The sequence below is a fragment of the Sander vitreus genome, chromosome 4 (genome assembly GCF_031162955.1).
Source record: "Sander vitreus isolate 19-12246 chromosome 4, sanVit1, whole genome shotgun sequence".
In the NCBI taxonomy this organism is placed as follows: domain Eukaryota; kingdom Metazoa; phylum Chordata; class Actinopteri; order Perciformes; family Percidae; genus Sander; species Sander vitreus.
This window is the reverse complement of record NC_135858.1, coordinates 19543442-19563326: the sequence shown is the minus strand read 5'-3', so window position 1 is coordinate 19563326 and position 19885 is coordinate 19543442. Positions and strand designations below refer to the sequence as shown.

At 38.5% G+C, this 19885-nt stretch overlaps 1 protein-coding gene across 5 annotated transcripts in view; it reads right to left on the bottom strand.

Annotated features, from left to right (window-relative positions):
- Window positions 1-19855, bottom strand: part of arhgap9 (Rho GTPase activating protein 9) — a 49876-nt gene extending 30021 nt beyond the window's left edge. For 3 of the 5 annotated variants that reach the window (XM_078248896.1, XM_078248900.1, XM_078248899.1), the window contains exons 1-5: window positions 19607-19855; window positions 10216-10303; window positions 5977-6323; window positions 4766-4964; window positions 4211-4611 (exon numbers count right to left, since the gene is read on the bottom strand). In XM_078248896.1, the coding sequence (XP_078105022.1) occupies window positions 4211-4611; window positions 4766-4964; window positions 5977-6198 (822 nt within the window). In that variant the 5' untranslated portion in view covers window positions 6199-6323; window positions 10216-10303; window positions 19607-19855. The remainder of the gene's footprint in view (window positions 1-4210; window positions 4612-4765; window positions 4965-5976; window positions 6324-10215; window positions 10304-19606) is intronic. The other 2 variants (XM_078248901.1, XM_078248898.1) reach the window with 2 other exon arrangements.
- Window positions 19856-19885: the final 30 nt, after the last annotated feature.

Sequence of the window (19885 nt, the reverse complement as noted above, 5' to 3'; positions counted from 1 at the left end):
AGTACGGGATGTTACCAAAAGGCTCTGTGTGTATATTTGTGCAACTTAACAGGGGTTCTTCTTTATCCAAATCAAGTCCTAAGGATACTGTAGATATTATAAATAAGCTATTATATAATATCAGTCAAATAAGCTTGGAGTATATATATATATATATATATATATATATATATATATATATATATATATATATATATATATATCGCAACAAAAACCTAATCTCAGTGTGTAAAGAAGAGACAGAAACAACAATGAGAAACAAATAAATCCCACCGCCTCTTACTATGGAATAACCCGTCAGATTTTGGATTAAGACTTAAAGAAAGGCATGTGCTCACCCAGATTGAGAGGACTAATGCAGCAGCTACAAGAGAGGACATCTACAAATCCAATCAAATTAATTGAAAATATATACGTGGAAGATCATCTTTCCACGAAATATAGCTGAGACAAATATAACTGATTGACTGGCTAGCTGGTTGATCCCTGTTACATAACACATAGTTGTTTCAGACTGAGGGAACATGGTGTGTATTGATGCATGTATGTGTATGTATTGTATTTTACTACAGGGGGCAGCACTGGGTCTTGAGCTCACCTGGAGCTTTCTGTCTCAGTTTTCTACGGTTTCCCTCAGTGGTTAGATCAAAACCAAGTGTTTCTCAACAGAGTCGAATGGGCAAATATCAAAAATATGATATGCAAAGCACTTTTACATTCAGTCATTTTAAATTATAACTTTGGAAAAATCCAATGATGGGTTTCCAGAGAAAAGCTGATTGTCTTCTACTGGAAAATGTCAAACCTACACAATACTGGCCGTGATTGGCTGAAGACAAGTAGCGTGTTTTTAAATCTAGGTAAACATCGGTTTGATTTTTCCAGAACAATGAGCACAACCATTTTGTCCTGTGTGTGTGTGTGTGTGTGTGTGTGTGTGTGTGTGTGTGTGTGTGTGTGTGTGTGTGTGTGTGTGTCAGCAGCCTTTGTCATTTTTTTTTCTCAGAATAGTTAACTCCTTGATCTAAATCAGATTTGACCTCTATTTCAGACACTTTCTCTTCCACCTCTTTATATTCAGGTTTGATATTCTCTTATTCACAGTTGATTATCATATTAATTGTGATTTTACCACAAAATGGCATGAGCAAGACAGAGAAGCTTTATTGATAGACCAGAGACCTGAGAACTGGCCAGTGCTGTATGGTAGAGAAACTGTGAACTTTTATCAACTTTTATACATGTTATGGCCAAAAGTATGTGGACACCCCAGTCCACGTCATGGTATGGGTTTAAGGTTCCTTTGCTCCAATTAGGGGGAAATCTAAATGTTACAGCAAACAATGCTTAGTGGCAACAATTTGGTAAATGCCATTTCCTTTTTCAACATGACATTGCCCCTGTACACAAACTGAGGTTTAACTACACACAGTCTGGACAACACCATGCAACACCTTCAGGATAAATCGGAGTGGGAGCCAGGCTTTATCGCCCAAAATCAGTGGCCGACCTCACTACTGCTAAAAGACGGCAAATCCCTGCAGCCAGGTTCCACAAATTTGTGGAAAACCTTATCAGAGGCAATTGTAGCAGCATATTAGTGCCCATTGTTTTGGTATGAGATGACCATTACTCATGGGCATAATGCCCAGGTGTCTACATACAATTGGCCATGTAGTTTACTGACAAATTGCCATAAGTGCCATAAAAACAACCTTTAAAAAAAAGGTCAATCAGTCAGTGTTATCTCTTCAAATCCAAATTGGAGTTTGCCCCCTGTAGGACTAAGATTAAATCTCATTGAAATTCATCATCAGTGGCAGCACTTTAAAAAATGGCTGACAAAAATGAATAGTGAGATAGTTTTTTGAATGAAAAACAATGGCAGCAATTATCCTGCTAACTGGTATTAAAGGCCAACAAAAAAGGGAGAGAGAGAGAGAGAGAGAGAGAGAGAGTGAAGATGAAAAAAGAGCACTGTCATTTCCACCGAGATCACAGCTATCCAAAGTCGGAAGTCTCTGGTCTCTGACATGCACGGTTCAGTGGAAGCAAAACTTGGCTGTGGGAGCTTCCCTCAGCTGAAAGACAGATAACCTTCAGTATTTCTCTCAACAACAATTCCTTGTGTAATACCCTCTGATGTAATACAGGGAAGCTCCGACGTCACCACAATGCTAACTTGATTGCTGCTCTAGGAGGATTATTGAGGTCAAGTACAGACGTAAATCAAAGACAACCTCTGCTATCAGTCTTCTGGTGGGATCTCACAAGGTTTATTTTAATCAGTTTTTCAGTAGTTGTAGAATTATTTGTTTCCAACTGAAAACGCTTCTCAGATTGAATGAAGATGAAAAGTATCTCAAAACCTTTTTTTGTTTCTTAAATTATACCCTGCACAGTCACAAGGCTAAAAAGTACCAGCTGGTTTATTGGTTTTGGTGTTATGACCTGTTAATCCATCAGATTAGAGATTTTGCTAATGAGAGGAAGTCAAAATGAATCTAATCACACACTTTCCTAAACACCAGAAACATCTAATAGAGTTTTTGTTATGTTCTTCATACTAATTAGGATCAGAGGAGTAACAGTTAAATATACTGTTGATACAGTGGTTTGGCCTTTTTACATTTTCCGATGAGTAACTGCTGGATGTCAGATGAAAATATCCATTCCCTTAAACATGTAAAACTTCGATAACTGTTGGTAGGTTTGACTGAGGTTGTCAGTTACAGTATTTGGTGACAGAGTGTAGACCAAGTTCATCCCAAAACCCTTTATAAGTGCTGGATTAATCTGTTTAGTAGCTTTGACCCTTTTTTTGTACTTGCTTGCTGTAAACTAATTTCAGATGGACCTTCTGTACAAAAATGTGAAATAGAGCTCAGTTTGTGCTTTGTTCCAAGAGGAGAAAAGCACAAGATATGTTGCAGAACAAGATAGGGAAAATAACACGTTTTATTACGATATGACATTCCATTGATTCTTTGGACAACGATACAATTTCTTTTTAAAATATAAAGTGGGGATTTTGAAATAAAGGCCAATTTTAAAGTGCTCATATTATGCTCATTTTCAAGTTCATAATTGTATTTAGAGGTTGTACCAGAATAGGTTTACAGGGTTTAATTTTCAAAAAACATCATATATTTGTTGTACTGCACATTGCTGCAGCTCCTCTTTTCACCCTGTGTGTTGAGCTCTCTGTTTTAGCTACCGAGTGAGGCATCTCACTTCTAGTCCATCTTTGTTGGGAGTCGCACATGCTCAGTACCTAGGTAAGGACAACTAGCTAATCAGGAGCAGAGTATGAGGGCGTGCCACGCTAGCAGCTAGGCAATTATAACGTGTTACAAAGTGACGCACGTTTGTTACGGAAGTAAAGGCTGGACTACAATAGAGCTGTTTGGAGCAGTTTGTGAACAGTGTTTTCTGTTGGAGATGTTAACTCACTTTGGCTTTTTCACTTTGGAAACCTATAACATGCACAAAAAGATATATAACACAATAAAGGAAAGGGAAAAAGCCAAAAAGCATAATATGAGCACTTTAAAGATAACGATATGTATCGGTATTTTCACTTTGTATCGATAATATTGGATTTTTGAGGATTGAATCAATATATCAATCCAGATCAATGTATCGTTACACAAGATATCTCAATGACATTAATATATATATATATATATATTTTTTAACTTTGCTGTTGTAACTAAAATCAGAAACAATTGTATTGAATAAATTAAATAAACACTTGACATGACTACTACCGACTGCTAGACAAGAATGTGTATATGGATAAAACACCACTGGGCCAAAGGTTTACTCAAACACTAAACCTATTTTGGTTTATATGTATGGAAACTGGTATTTGTCAACTTAGGTGTTATTCTCATATTTTTGTTCAATATAACTATTGGTCACTGTGACTTATAACTTTTACTCACCACATTTTTTGTAAAGATTTGGAAAACATCAATTTCGGCTTTCCAAAATACATACATTTTACATAAATAATCTAAAACACCAGCTGAAGTTAACAAAGACAGTAGTCCATATGGAATCAAATTGGACAAATATAATGAGAATAACACCCAGGGTTACAAATACATTTCAGTAATTCCCCTTTACACTCCAGTGTGGCTCTGCTGTGTGAACTAGATGTTTGAGTAACATCTGTTGGAGGTTTGTAGGCATTGCCTCTTCGTACCTGCAGGTGGTTCTTCTTGCAGGAGGCTCCCACCATGTCCCACTGGCTACAAGACTTCTTGGGCATCCTGTGGTTAACACGGCTGCTGAAGCCGCCGCCCACCTCATCATACGGGTTCTCCATCAGGTTTTCAGGCAGGTTGCTGGAGCTCTGGCTCCGAGTGATCATGGGGACCACCCTGGAGTTGGGTGGTGCAGTTAGTGGTGCCGTGGAAGCTGTGGGGGACCCAGGGACCATGAGGTGTCCCGACAGGGAGGTGGGAGAGTTGGGGATAAAGGTGAAACCAGACCAGAGGGGCAGGGTGGGGAAGTGGCCTCCACCTGTACCGGTTTTGTTGTCCAGCCCCTGAAAGGCACTGTTGGAGTTGAGGTTTTCCATGGAGCGGCACATAGGTTTGTTCACTGAGGAATGAAGGTAAAATCAAATCATTAAGGAACATATTTCCTTCTACACTCAAGAGAAACATCAACACACAAGTTTGTATTATTTTTTTTACTCTTTTTTTACTACTTACAGAATTCAACTGAAAAACACACTCTTCCTCTTACACTTTACCTTGACGCTGTTCACTATAGGTTGTCTCTTTTGGGCTGGGAGAGAGTGACACCCTTGGCAGTATCCTGCAGTTGGAGTTCAGCGAGGCAGACCCGACCAGGCGCTGTGGCGAGGGCATTGGTGCAATGGGCACCTCTGTCACATACGTGGCAGGAACATACAATGGCTTTGTTTTACTGGCAGCCCCAATCCTCCGCACCTGTCAAAGAACAAACAGATGCTTTTGCTATTTTCTCCCACATAAATCCACTTAGTTCAACAGAGCGTCAACCAACACAGCTGAGGCCTGAACGCTTTGCGTAAATGTGTTACGCTACAATTCCTGTGACATCGAACAGATGCAATGACAAAAACCCATAACTTACATAGTTTTTTCCACACAGGACTTTATGGTCTCAGTGTCTCGTTTTCTAATGCGTTTATTTGTGGTGATTTTATGATTTAAACCATGACATGATGGATATTTGTCAACTGTCAGAGATTTTGGATAGAGTGTAATTACACACACATCACAAGGCCGTTGGAAAATAGCATGGAAGAAAAGAGTAACAATAATTTAGACCTGACAAAGATCTGATTGTAATCCAAATGTAAATAATTTCTCAATTTGAATTATGGTATAAAATCAAATGTTTGATAAAGAAAATGTATCCATATATTATAACCCTATTTGGGGTGTTTCTTCATTATTATGAACATAGACACTGCAGTTTATTTTAAGTCAATCACACAGTACTACTGCCGTAAATAGGCCTACTTGCAAGAGCACTAAATCCACGGCTGAAAATAGCCCACAACAATGCACTATTTACTCCTGTTTGAGTAACATTTGATTAAAAACTACAGTGCCCAGCTATTTTGGAACTTATTTAGCTTTTTGTAAAAATGAAAGTGTATGTTGATGATTAGTTTTTAAAGATTTACATTTTCAGTAAGAACAAATGGGCTTGGGGCTGAAAGCCACAGACAGGGTAGGTATGTCGGAAAGTACTGAGAGATGAATTACATTGTTGGTTTTGGTCTTTTCATGGGGTTTGTTGACAATAACAAAAATGTAGAATATTGTCAGCATTGTTCTTTATTCCAAATTCAAACTTTGAAACCTCCCTTCAGAAAACTAGCAGTCCAACGCAGTAGATGCTAGGTCCGGGTTTTTCTAAATCTTTGGTTCCACCGAAACAAGACAAACTATAGATGAACTTTTTTCTCACCTGCCACCAGTCAGTGTTGGTCTTTTTCAGGAGAATAAACCGTTCGCCCTCCCGGATGCAGACCTGCCGTCCATCCGCACCTCGGTAGTTGTAGTCATACTGGGCCTCAAGGACCACTGTGCCGCTGGGGACCCCACATACCGTCATGCTTCTGGGGGTCACACCAGGCGCTGCAGCAGGCTGCTGGTGCCCCACAGAACGCAGCCAAGTCCCAGACAGCATGGTTTTCCACAGAGTCCTGTTTAGCAAGTGTTTCTGGAAGCGTGCTGATGGTTGATAGTGATACTGGTGATACTGGTTGGATTAGCACAGGGCAGGTGAGACTGGAGCCAGGCCAGAGCCATGCTCTAAAAACAGCAAAAATGGACAGAGGTACAGAGAAAGAGCGACTGTTAATTAGACAAAACAAGACATTTGGAGACATTAAATTGTGTTGGGCAGCTTTCACTTTTTTTTGGCATTATAAACCAAACAATTCCAAGCTCATTCACTGTCTGGTGAAAAGTTAGATGAGAAGATTGAAACCACTCCTATATGCCCTGTTAAATTAAAGCTACAGCCAGCAGCTGGTTAGTTTAGCGCAAAGACTGGAAACAGCTAGCCCGGTTCTGTCCTCTAATGCTCAATAATTAACATGTGTCTGTTTAATCTGCACAAAAAACTAATTGTAAAACTCCTTGGAGTTCCTGCTGGTTTCCCAGCATCTGCACAGAGCCACAGGCAGCTAAACTAAGCTAAGCCAGATATGAAATGAATCATTTTTAGTTGCAGCTCTATTTGCAAATAACACAAAAAAAAATAAAAAATCAACCCTGTTTGTGGAAAGCTGTAAAGCTGTAACGACTGTGTTTTAACTATATAATGACCATTACCACTATTTGTACCAGGCTCTAAAAGCAATACTGTAAGCAAGAGTCTTTTCAAAATATACATCTGAGACTAAAATACTCTAATGTGACAGAAGTAGGGCTGCAACAATTATTTTCATTATTAATTAACCTCTTAATATTTTTTTTATTATTTAGTCTATGAATTAACTCAAAATACATTACATTGTTAATAATATTAAAAAAGCAGCAAATCCTCAAATTTAATCTATTGGAAAGCGTGAATCTAGTATTTTTGCTTGATATACGACTCTTAAGTTTATGCAGACTGAATAATAGGTTAAGTGATTAACGTCTTAAAAATAGACAGAAGTAACTGACTGCTATTGCCAATATTTGCAAATGAATAAATACTGACCAGATAGAAAAATTAACAAAATAGAAAAACTGAGACATGGAGGAATGGACGAAGCTGCATAGTACTGTGAGCCATGTGAAGCTGATGGAAGGGAGAGCAGGGTTAGCTGGCTGAACCTTGATAATCCCACTGTTATTAAAGCACAGGAATGAATCTGTGACCCCCACCGCTACAGAGAATTACAGTGAAATCCCTCAATACCAGCATATGGGCTGAAGCACTGCCTGGCTAGCTACTAGCTAACACTGGCACAGGGGAGCATTTCCAAGGCACTTCATCAAAATGTAATGAAACAGAATAAATACCGCTTCACATTGGGAATATGTAAATACGGTAGACTAGACTGACATCTGCTGAGGTCTCTTCACTACATAACACAAGTGGATACGGTTGTGAGGTAGCTGCAACACATAAATGAATAAACGTGTACATCAAACATTTGGCACATCCACAAGTCTGTTTGTGTCTTTGTCAAAAAAAATGTAAATATGTATGTACTGTATTTATATTATACAAACAAACAACCATGAAAAAAAAACAAAAAAACAACCATGCCCCATAATCAATGAGAGAATCATGTGCAAAGAAGAGTATTTATTGCAATTTGTTAAGAAGTCAGATTGTGTGTAATGTGATTATAATATATGTAAAGCTTGTGATCGCTTGATTTAAAGCGAGACTATGTTTATTTTGTTGAGTAAAGGTAGTAGGATAACTGTTTTACTAGTAGAGAAGAGTCAAAAAGCTCAGTTATGCAGCAATATCTAATTAAGGTTTGCTAACAGTAGCCACCATACAGTAAACCTCTGGTCATACCAGACAAAGTGAGGCTGTAGAATCAAAACATTTGATGTGTAAGAAGCAGAATGTGTCTTTTTCAAAAGTGACAAGTCTCGCTATTAGGCACCAATGTCACAACTGCAAATTGTTTTCTTAATGGACAAGTGAGTCTGATGAAGTATATGCATATGTGCAAAAAAAGTAAATAAATTAAGAACTTTTAAGTTGGTCCACAGCTGAGTCTTCTGGTGTGCAGGAAGCCTCTTCTTCATTTTTGGAAATGCCCCTCCTCACTGTCTTCACTTGCCTTTTTTGTGACATGTCAGTCACAGGACTGATTATATCATTGTATATGTTTGGTGCTTTGAGGTGTATATAACGTAATGTGTATGTCAGACACTAAATGTAAAGGAAGGAAACTGCAGCTGTCTATGTTTGTAATATTGTACTTTTCTTTAATTTATTCACTTGTTTTTTCTGTTTATGTGAAATACAGAATGCTTGTGATGCAAGAGAAATTTCAAAGTGTAATCTGATCTAAATAAATGCCACTGAGACTTTGTTCTAGAGAAATTGAAAAAACAAAGTGTTAAAATGTTTTGCTATCGATTAGCTGAATTTTAATTATAATGTTGGTGCTTCTGGAGCTCAAAAAACATCTAAAAACTGCAGTTGAACTCAGGAGGGACAGAGGCAAAAGTCAGAGGTACAAGGCGAGCAAGCAAACAGGAAACTGCACAGACACATCAAAGTTCAACCACAGTTTGGGTCATATCCTCTGTATCTTGCCATTTGTTTTTCTGACGAGAAACATCTCAGGCAGTTTAGTTACAGCCTATAAGTGTTGACAGCCAATAGAGTCTGTTGTGCTCAAATACGTAAGTGATGCTGAGTTGCCCTGTTGTCTGACTGCTGTGCAGCTCTGTGAGTAGAAATAATTACTAGCAAGCTGAGCCTTGACACGAGAGTACTTGAGAGTAGTACAACTAGTACTTGAGAGTACTAGTTGTTTTGGCTTAACAGTCCTGTTGTATGGCTTCAGTAATGTGTAATTCACTATTTAGATGTGCAGGAAAGAATTACATCACTGCCTGGGATTAATGAAAGGACAAAACAGCACACAGCAGTGCCAATTCATACAACCTGTCCATGATTTCTATCATGAGTTCTTCTCCCCGCATAGACAGGAAGAGCACTTCTGATATTGCTTGCACACCTGTTTGTCTTTTCCTGTCTCTATTCATTGCTCAAAACACATAACCAATGAATGATAACAAGCTACTGTGGGGGTTTATTTAACTATATCAAACCTAATATTTGTTGAGTTAGGGCTGAAGTTAGACACATTTGCTAGGTATCCTGCACAGGAGCCTTTATTGTGTCATGTGCAAATTAGGCCGTTAAAGCAGGGTTAAAGTCCCTGGTTGTATTATTCAGAGTTCAGGTGCTTCAACGATGCTCCCAAAGAGCAACGGCAGACTGCTTGCTGAAGGGACACAGGATACTGTAAGTCAGATATGGTGTAGTCCTTTCTCGTTCCATGACTCAAGATTTTATTTATTGTTCTTGTGTCTGATTCATAACCTAAATGGCTATTTGACTAAAGACGGATAAAAATGCTGGCATCATTTTACCACAAATAGCAAAACCCGTATTCATCAACAGTGAAGATGAAAAAAAAAAAAATATGAAAGAAAAAATTTTAACTAAAACAAATTAGGATTAGGAAAAATGAGGTCAGACTGTGTTTCCATTTGGAGGTCAGATGGCAGTGGAGAGGGCACCCAAACATACAGAGAGGCCCATATGGTGTCAGGGACAGACACAGGCACCCTGCCATGGCTGGGGAGAGGCAATGATCATTTGTGCCAGGGGCTGAGGGCACAGGGCTTATGTTGTTGTGTTAATAACACAAATATAGAGATGGAGGAGAAAACATAGAGGGAAGGAATGATGAAAAATAGGAATTGAATGAAATAAGAGCAAAAAAAGACTGAGGAGAAAAACGTGGAGAGAGAGAGAGAGCCTCATGTAATGTGTCTGTCTGCCTTTGCTTGAGTTATTTCACTCCAACTCAGACTGTGTGCATGCAAGTCAGACTGAGCTGAAAAAATGGAGACAATTAGTGCATGCATGCGAGAGAGAGAGAGAGCGAGAGCGAGAGAGACACACACACACACACACACACACACACACACACACAGAGATACTCACCATGGTCCTGAAGTGAGAGAGTTTCTAGTCAACAAGGTCACCAGCTCACTCTGCAGTCAAATCCATGCATGCAACCCCATTGATAAACCTTAAAAACAAAACCATTGGAAAATCAACTTCTCTCGAGCCTAATATAAAGAGTATTTGCTGCCTGACCTGACAAAGATTAGAAAACACACACACACACACACACACACACACACACACACACACACACACACATCTAATGCAGCAAAATGATCCTGCTTCCACTTATTGAACTCCTGCTAACCCTACTTTCCCCTATTTAGCCAGCATTTTTTGCTTGAGAGATAAAAACTGAGGAAGTGACAGAGAGAGCTGGCTATTACTCATTTATGCAAATAAACCATGTTTGAACTTCAGAAAGAGGAACATATTAGCAAGAGTGAGAAACAGAGCGAGAGAGGTCCTGTGTGCCGACCAAACAAAAGCAAGCAGTTCATTGATTGAGCTGTCAATCCATACACAGAGCTGGCTGGTCAACAGTGCCACTGAAATCACAGATACACCACACAGTTAGCACATCCACCAAATGGATGTTAGCAGTGGAGCAGAGCACATTACGTTCACCTACATCATCCCAGCATTTGTTTATGTTAATATAACATGTTTCACCTTCCAGATAGAATGGTCAGTAACAAAGGATGGGATGCACCAACATTATGCATTTTCAGTCAAATCTACAATCCTGAAAGGCCACTAGATTAAATACTTTAGGGATTATAGGCCCTCCTGGTGGTTTTGCATGTTTTAGTCAACTATTATCCAAACCATACATACATTTTTAGATTTACTTTCCAACGGGCAGTCATGGCTTTCTGCTGTTCCTACATTAGTTCCTAAAATCCAGTTAAAGCTTGCAGTGTAGGATGTTCTCACAGTGAACATAAAAGTTCCCCTCCAGACATATATATATATATGAAAATATCTGCTTTTGAATAATAATTTGGTTGTAAACACACACACACACACACACAAAATGTTTGATTACCCTGTTAAAAATTCTTAAAATTATATGTTTTCTTCTCCGTCATTAAAAATGTTGTTCATTGTTCATTTCAAAAGTTTAACCGAACAAGATGTCTCCAACTTCACAGAATAATCAATTTTCAGTGTTTGTGTGCTGAAAGTTTCAAGGTTGTACAGAGAAACTTTTAAATGTTTCCCCTTCAGCAGATGAACTCTTGGCACTGCAGCTGGATTCTAGAGATATCATGACATCACGTGACAATCCATTTTATGAGGCTTCAAGTAATGCGTTTGTGTCCGAACCAATCACCAATCAGCGTACTGTGAGGAACCTACTGGCAGCTACGGGCATGGTTCATGTGTGTGTGACGACCGTGACTGTTCCTTCAATACAACTATGACAGACAAGATAGACAGATGGTTCATCCAATCACCTGTTAGGTATTTTTTTGAAGGTGCATTATCATCACATTGTGCCACACTTCCGAGCAACCTTATTTGTTGGCAAGTTCAAGGACACGTTGAGATCTGAGGAAGGTATAAGAATCATATGGTGTTACTAATATGTATTTTATGGGCTAAGGCATGCGTGCAAAAAGATAATTTTATCATGACACCCTTGAAAATACCCTGAGACTGGAGGACACTCTGAGAGAGTGGCAATGAATGCAAAAGACCATCTCATAAATTATATTGTTGGGGAATGAAACAAGCAGATTATGTTTTGAAAGCCTTTACAAAGCTAGCTAAGAACACAGAGCACCTGTGATGATGCCAGAAAAAGACAGTACCACAAGCTTTATTAATAAAATGAGAAAGAAGCTGCAATGTTCCCCTGCAGCTCGATATTATTCTTGAAAAGCAATGCCATAACTACTCCAAATAGCTCATGCCCTCAACTCAAAGACAAGTCACTGAATGACAAGTTTAGCTCCCACAAGGTTGAAGGGCCAATCAAACTTCACCACACAGCAGCACGGGAGTGGAGTGAAAAGTGTCGGTTGAAAGTTTGGTGGCATATCATATCCATATTCATTCCATACGTTTGAAGTGGAAAGAGGGCAACTTTATTAATCATGGCTACATGGTCTTCAAAGGGAGATGAGACATGGGGAAGAGGAGTATAGAGTGAATGAGGAACTTCAAAGGGCTTTTGCGTGCACTCCCACATCCGTATACACATAGTAAACACACACACACACACACACAGTACTGTATTTACATATGAATGTCTATAACCAAAGGGTTCGCAGGAAAATGAGAGAGAAGAGAAGTTGCTCCACATGATACACACTGTTCAGTAATTTTAATCACCACAAAATAAGTGCAACACTTAAAGCTAACAGGACTGCTGATTTAATATCTGTGTCAGCCAAACAGCTGCTGTGAGTTCTTTACAGTGGCATGAGCCATGCTGTCTGTGCATGATCTCTATTGATTCACATGCAAACAAGCATTGTCTGTTTTGAGCCCCCACTTAAAGTCAGGTAAGGATGTGTGAGGTAAAGCATTGCATATATATCCACATCACACAATATGTGTAAAAGGAGTTGTAACACAGCGGTATATCTTGGATTAAGCACAGAAGTGCCTTGAAACTTTCCTAAACTCAATGCTAAACCAAACCATGAGTTATAAGACTAAACTACACCTGAAATAGATTAAATGATAACAGAGTGACATTTTGATGACTCAAGACGTTATATAGCTTATATAGCCCCCCCCCCCCAAAGCCTTTGTCTCAGAAGGCTTTACGATACAACACACTCTACCCTTAGATCCTCAATTCAGACAACAAAGAACTAAAATAAAGACATAAAAAAAAACTGTTTTCTGTTATTAACTATTTTAAACGTTTAGCCTGACATCAGTCCGCTCTGAGCCTGATAAGCAGTTCTGAAGACAGCCATGTGAAGGAGCATTCACTTTGTCTATGGATGTACAGTTATAACTACTAGTGCTGATGTCTCTCTCTCCATATAAGACACATGCCTCAAGCCAAAACAGCCTTTCATCCTCCCTAAGCCATGCATTATTGATGATTAGACCAGAGAGAGTCACTGAAACACACACTGCTTTTCCCAGTGTGCCTGTGTGAACGTGTGTATGAATGTGTTTCTGTGTGTGTGTGTGTGTGTGTGTGTGTGTGTGTGTGTGTGTGTGTGTGTGTGTGTCTAAACAGGTGGGCTGGATTCCTTCAGTGATTAGCTGTGTAAATTGTCATAGAGCCAATCAAAAAGCAGATGATGACAGTAAAGCAGCCATTGGCTCATGCTCTCTACTATCATCATGACAACAACTTCTGTGACCAACTACCATCTCCAGCGTCTCCAGTAGTGTGCTATTAGTTTCTTGTTGCACATAACAACATTTCATATGTGTGATGCCATCATTTCAAACGTTTGCTGACGCAACACTTGTGTTTACAATTAACCCTGCAGCCCGCATCGACACATAGCAAACTTCTTCAGCAAATACACTTGTAAAATATTCAAGTTTTCATTTCCCCAATTTGAATAAAAACAACAACCAGACAGACCAGTGTTTGCCAGTTAGGCAAAGCAGTCCAGGATTGCTCAAGGGGCATTTTAAACTCCTGAAATAATTCAAGCATTACAGTTTTAATTAGCTTATGCATTTTATAGAAAAAAATGGAAGGTGAAAAATATGCTGCTATTAAATGCCTAGTTCAAGAAAAATAAGCTTATTTCAGCAAGAGAAATAAGCTTGTGGAAAATGCTTCTTATTTTAATAAGCAGCTTTTATTACGTATGAGGAAATACAACATAAAATATGTCACCTAATGATTTTACTTTTGAAATAGTAGTGAGGTATAAATCTATAAATTGCTTTCCAAGATGATCTTCATGAATGTATTTAATATTACAGCATAGGAATTAAGGCTGCAATTAACAAGTATTTTAGTTCTATACATTAATCCATCAATTACTTTTTCATATAGCTGATTAATCATTTAGACAAAAAAAAAAAAATAATCATTATGATTTCACAGTCCAAATTGCTTGTGTTGCCAATTAATGGTGTTAAAACTAAATATATTCAATTAACAATCCTATAAACACATAAAAGCAGCAAATATTGAGAAGTTGGAGTCGATGAGTATTTGGCATTTGCTTGAAAAATTATTTTAAACATTTAGTGATTTTCACACTTTTTTGCAGATTGTTACATTTCACAATCAACTTATCATTACAGCACTAATAGGTATGATTCTACTCAAAAAAGAACTGAAACATACAACTATTTTAAGACTGAATATACAACAGAAGTTGCCAAGTTATGGATTTTGCAGTGCGTTGATCTGCAGCAGTCAAGCAGAATAAGAAGTATTACAAATATTTGTTATAATATTTATATATATATATATATATATATATATATATATATATATACATATAGTATTTATAAACATGTTGACCAGAAATTTGTTGCTAATAGCCATATATCAAGTATCAATTAATGGCATACAAACAAGCAATACCTCTTTCAAAATTTTCCCACAATATTCTTCAATTGAAGAAAATAAAAAGTCACACTGACAGAAGTTAAGACGTTTCTTCTGGAGAATAAAAAAAATAAAGCTTCAGTCTCTGACTGGTCTGGTGGGTAGTTGCTGAGCCTGTGGGAATGTGCGGAACGTTGATGTTTCTAATGAAGAGCGCTGAGCTGCATTGATCCACCGGGGATGAGAGTGAGCTGTCAAAAGCTATCAGGCAAGTCAAAGACCCACTTTCAGCCCTGTGCAGCTGAAGTGAGCACGATACTGTTGGGGCACAAGGAAGAGCGCTAAACCTCCCAATGCAAACACTATACAGAAGAGGCACACACAGGCACAGCTTTAATGCCTTCACAGGGTGAAAGGGGTAATTTGTTCAATAAGGGACATTACACAAATAACAATAAGGGGTTTGGATGTATCAGATATTGGAGGAGAGTTTACCCATTGTGCCTTCAGATCTATTAATTCAAGTATTTAGTGCAATTGTTTTTCTGAGAACAACTTTTCTTCCATTTTTTCTTAAATTCACTGGATGTGCTGTTGATTATTTTCATTATTGATTATTCTGCTTAATATTTTCTTGATTATTGGATTAATTGGACCGAGAGAGACAAAAGTAGCGTCTTCAAAATGTCTTGATTCGAAAAGGCCAAAACACCAAAATATCCATCTTACAATGACATAGGCTATGATAAAGAAAAGCAGCAAATTCTCCCATTTGAGAAGCTGAAACCCAAGAATGTGGAGCATTTCTTTTTACTGATTTTACTTAACAAATTGGTGAAATGATTAATCGATTATCAAATTATTTGCCACCTACTTTTCTGTCGATCGACTAATCATATAATTGACTAATCGTTTCAGCTCTGACGCAAGCTTAACCTAAGCTATGTGAAACAGCGTGGCTGGTTATCAAATGTGGTATTTTAGGTCTGTATGACAATAATATTTAGCGTCTTCTTGATTTCTGGGGTGATGTTTATAGTGCTGTACCTTTAAATTGTACAAGCTAGTGAAAGCACTAATCATTGCACAGATGCTAAAAGTAAATGCAGGATTAAACTGGATTAAAACAGAGCACATATGTGAGTGTAGTTGGAAATACTATACTGTACAGTAGTTGTGACATGGTAAGATGCTTTCATATAGAAAATACAGTATAGTGAGTAAAAAGGGGACCAGGTTTAGGCACTAAAATCTGCAGTGTCCAAAATGACCACAAAGTTAAATCACCACCTTTCTAAAACAGTTTCAGCAAAAACTGAACATTATAAACTTCATGAACTGACATGAACTAGACTGCATTAGTTTCAGCAAGGTGTACTGAATAAACTGACAACTGAGTGTACATAATGATATTTTTGATATATTATAAATGAAAGTGAATATATTTAATACCATACTCTTTATATAATATGTCTTAGGCTGCTCCTTGTATGCTAGTATGCCACATGACAACTTTATTATTTTGTGACATATATATGGGGTCATAGGGTAGAAAAGGTTGAGAAACACTAGTGAGACCGGATTTCATTGACAGAAAGTTTAAATAACGACACGTTAATCACAACCAACAGACCAATGCGATCTGAAGAGACAAACCAGTACATGGATACCAAAAAACAAACATCCATCTGTCATATTTGAGAATTTAGATCTATTTTGAAGGACCTTACATCACAAAACTGCATGTACAGTGGAGACACAATTGGGTTGTGTCTGTCGCCTGGTCTGTACAGTACAAAGCAGATAAGTCACATGAGGTTTTGATGCACATTCTGATCTGCTACTGTGTCATTGTGCTCCACAGCTGATAGCATGCATGCAAGCAGATACACATCTCACACCAGACAGACCACAAACTTGCTCAAATATTCCAAAGCAGCAGTATAATCTGACTAGCAACATGCCAGGATGTAATAGGCTTCAGTCTCTCAATCTGTCTTTCACACTGCATCCACAAGAGTCTGTGAAGCACACTAGCAATTACTGTGAACTTGGAACCCTCCTGCTAATACTGCACATGGTACAGGGCACTTTTAATCAGCAAAAGTTGCAACTGGAGAATAATCTTCCAAGCCTGTGTCGTCACAGGCTGGCGAAAAGGGGAGCAAATATCCTGCTTTGCATGGATTTAAGAAAGATTATGAAACAGCAAAAATGCAATGCGTCAAACTGTTCTCATCACACCCTGTGGTTAACCCGTCCATGCACTTTCTGAGAAGCATGTAAGGGCTAAAGCCCGCTCGCTGTGGTACGCAAATATTCTTGCATGACAGGAGGTCTGTCATATATAGTGTTGAGAGATTAGCAATTCTTAGCACTGTGACATTTAAGAGACCGTTTGGTATTTATGGAATGGACCACCAGAGGAAAATAGGGGAGGGTCATGTCTTTTTATTCTTTGTTGAGGGGAGGGTCCCTCCCTATGTAGTCAGCCATACAATTTGAACTGTAGCTTTAGAGACCGTGGGATTTCCCAAACTGAATAAATCCTGTTCGCACATATAAACACAAAACTGCTTTGCTAGCTCCATGGTGTTGTAACTAAGACATCTGATGAAAAAAATATTTTATTCATTGGCATGATTGCTGTACCGTTTAGCTCAAAAACACCCAAAACACCGTACGAAAACATAATGGGCCAGACACAAGCTTTTATTTTGAAAAGTCAAAGCTTGCGGACTGCACCAAGCCGGGAGGGCATGACACGTGAGGTCTCCAGGCTGCAGCCATACCTGACTCAAATATCATTTCGGTCCTGGTGAGCTATAGATATATATATATATAAACGACAGCCTTTTCAAGGCATTTGAGAAGGAAGGAGTGGTAGCATGCAAGCTCCCAAATTCACGCTCGTCTGAGAAATGGAGTTTTGGATAATGTTCAACTTTGGCAGCTTTACCTATATGCTAAAATATACAATGACTGAGGAAGCCTAGTGACGAGTCCATAGCAACCAGTGTTGAATTACCCAGTGTGCTTTGCTGAATGGTCTCAATGTTTTATTGTTTTATTTCATGTGAATACTAGTTTACTAGAGGAGTAACTTAGTATTTGAAGTAATGCAGTAATGCAGGAAGTGTGCATTTAGTTTCCATGCTTATTGTGTTTCCACAACAATGTTAGTGAGTGAATCTACTGAAATGGCCACCACACCATAACAGAGGAGTGTGATGCACAAGATGAGAATGCAGAGGTTTAGTCATGTATGTCATGGCTCAAATGTATTGCTGGTGAAGGGAGAGTCAGGTCTATTTTGACTAAAGGTCCCAAAACTCCTCTGGCGGCCTCTGAAATAAATAACGAACAGTCCCTAATGACTGGGAATGGAGATGACCAAAATGAGGTTATGGAGGCAGGCAGCACCATTATAGTGATGAAATACGTGAGAATACATCATCCTCTGAAGGACTTACATATACATAAAAATATCATATCAATAATCAAGGAAAGTGCATTAGATGCCAAACAATTTTTTATATATATATATATATATATATATATGGGGAGGGGTTGAACAGGAAACTCTAAAACGTTTTTCCACAAGAAACTGCTAGACGTTAAAGTGCTCATATTATGCTTTTTGGCTTTTCCCCTTTCCTTTATTGTGTTATATATATATTTTTGTGCACGTTATAGGTTTCCAAAGTGAAAAAGCCCAAAGTCCACCCCAAAGGGACTTACCATCTCCAACACTGTTCACAAACTGCTCCAAACAGCTCTATTGTAGTCCAGTCTTTACTTCCGGGACGAACGCTCATCACTTTGTAACACACGTTATAATGCTCGCCTAACTGCTAGCATGGCACGACCTCATACTCTGCTTCTGACTGGCTTGTAGTGCTGACCTAGGTACTGAGCATGTGCAACTCCCAACAAAGATGGACTAGAAGTGCGATGCCTCACTCGGTAGCTAAAACAGAGAGCTCAACACACAGGGTGAAAAGAGGAGCTGCAGCAATGTGCAGTACAACAAAAATATGGTGTTTTTTGAAAATTCAACCATGTAAACCTATTCTGGTACAACCTCTATATACAATTATGAACCTGAAAATGAGAATAATATGAGCACTTTAAAGTGTTTTAAGTGCATGTTGGGCCTGTATAAGTGTTGTGACCCGTGGCTCTCGTGCAGTGCCTCAGTTGAGTAAGCAGTTGTGACAGTAAAGGCTACATGTGGTTTGACACCATGATGTGGAAAATAACTTGTTTTGGAAAAAGTAGGCCTGCTATTTAGTCATTACTGTATGACCTATTTGTGGAGGCAGGACCAATGTTGCTAAGTAGAGTTACAACACTGGTCTACAACTTTTTGCACAAACCTTACAATAGATGGAAGCATTAGTGCAATTGTATCCACTGAATCTAGGATTAAATCATCTTTAACATAATTCACCTCAAACAATGTTTATAAACAATGCGCAAACAACTTCCATATACATATGTACATAATGGTGATAATTACGTAAAAAGATCATTAAAGCCATACGTCGTTACAATCGTATTACTTATAGAGTTGCTTCTGAATGAGTGATTAGTTTGAGTAAAAATAAGAGACTTCTTTCATGTAGTTAGATGTGGCACGTGATAAAATACTGTGATATAACAACGTGACAAGTGTTTACTTAAATTAATTTACATCATATATCTGTGTATTTGTCTAATGAATACTTTTGAAATCCAAAACTATAGTTTAGCTATATAGTGCACTAATACCACAGTAGAATAAAATACCGATGGTGAGTGGGCAACAGAAGCGCTGCATCTTGCAGGAAACATTTCCTACAGTGATGTGATATTTCCCAGCAGAAAACATGTTGTCCGACCAAACAATTCAGCAGAAATCTCGTCTTTGCATTTGAGGGACACATTACTCACCTTGCAACGACGTGTTGACAGCTCAATTGAGTTTTTGGAGTGAAATGCAGAGACAGCAAGAGTTGCGCCTTTTCTCGTGGGAGGAATAAAAACATTGATAACTTCACATTATTTTGGTAAACGGAAGCACAGAGAAACACTCCGCCGTGCACTTTAGCAAATTACAGTCATTGTCAATAAGTTGTCCGGTGCAGCCCATGATAGAACATCCTCCTGACGCTTTAAGCGGATAAAAAATAGCTTTCGCTGTGTGGGTATGGTGTTTTAAGATTGGCTACA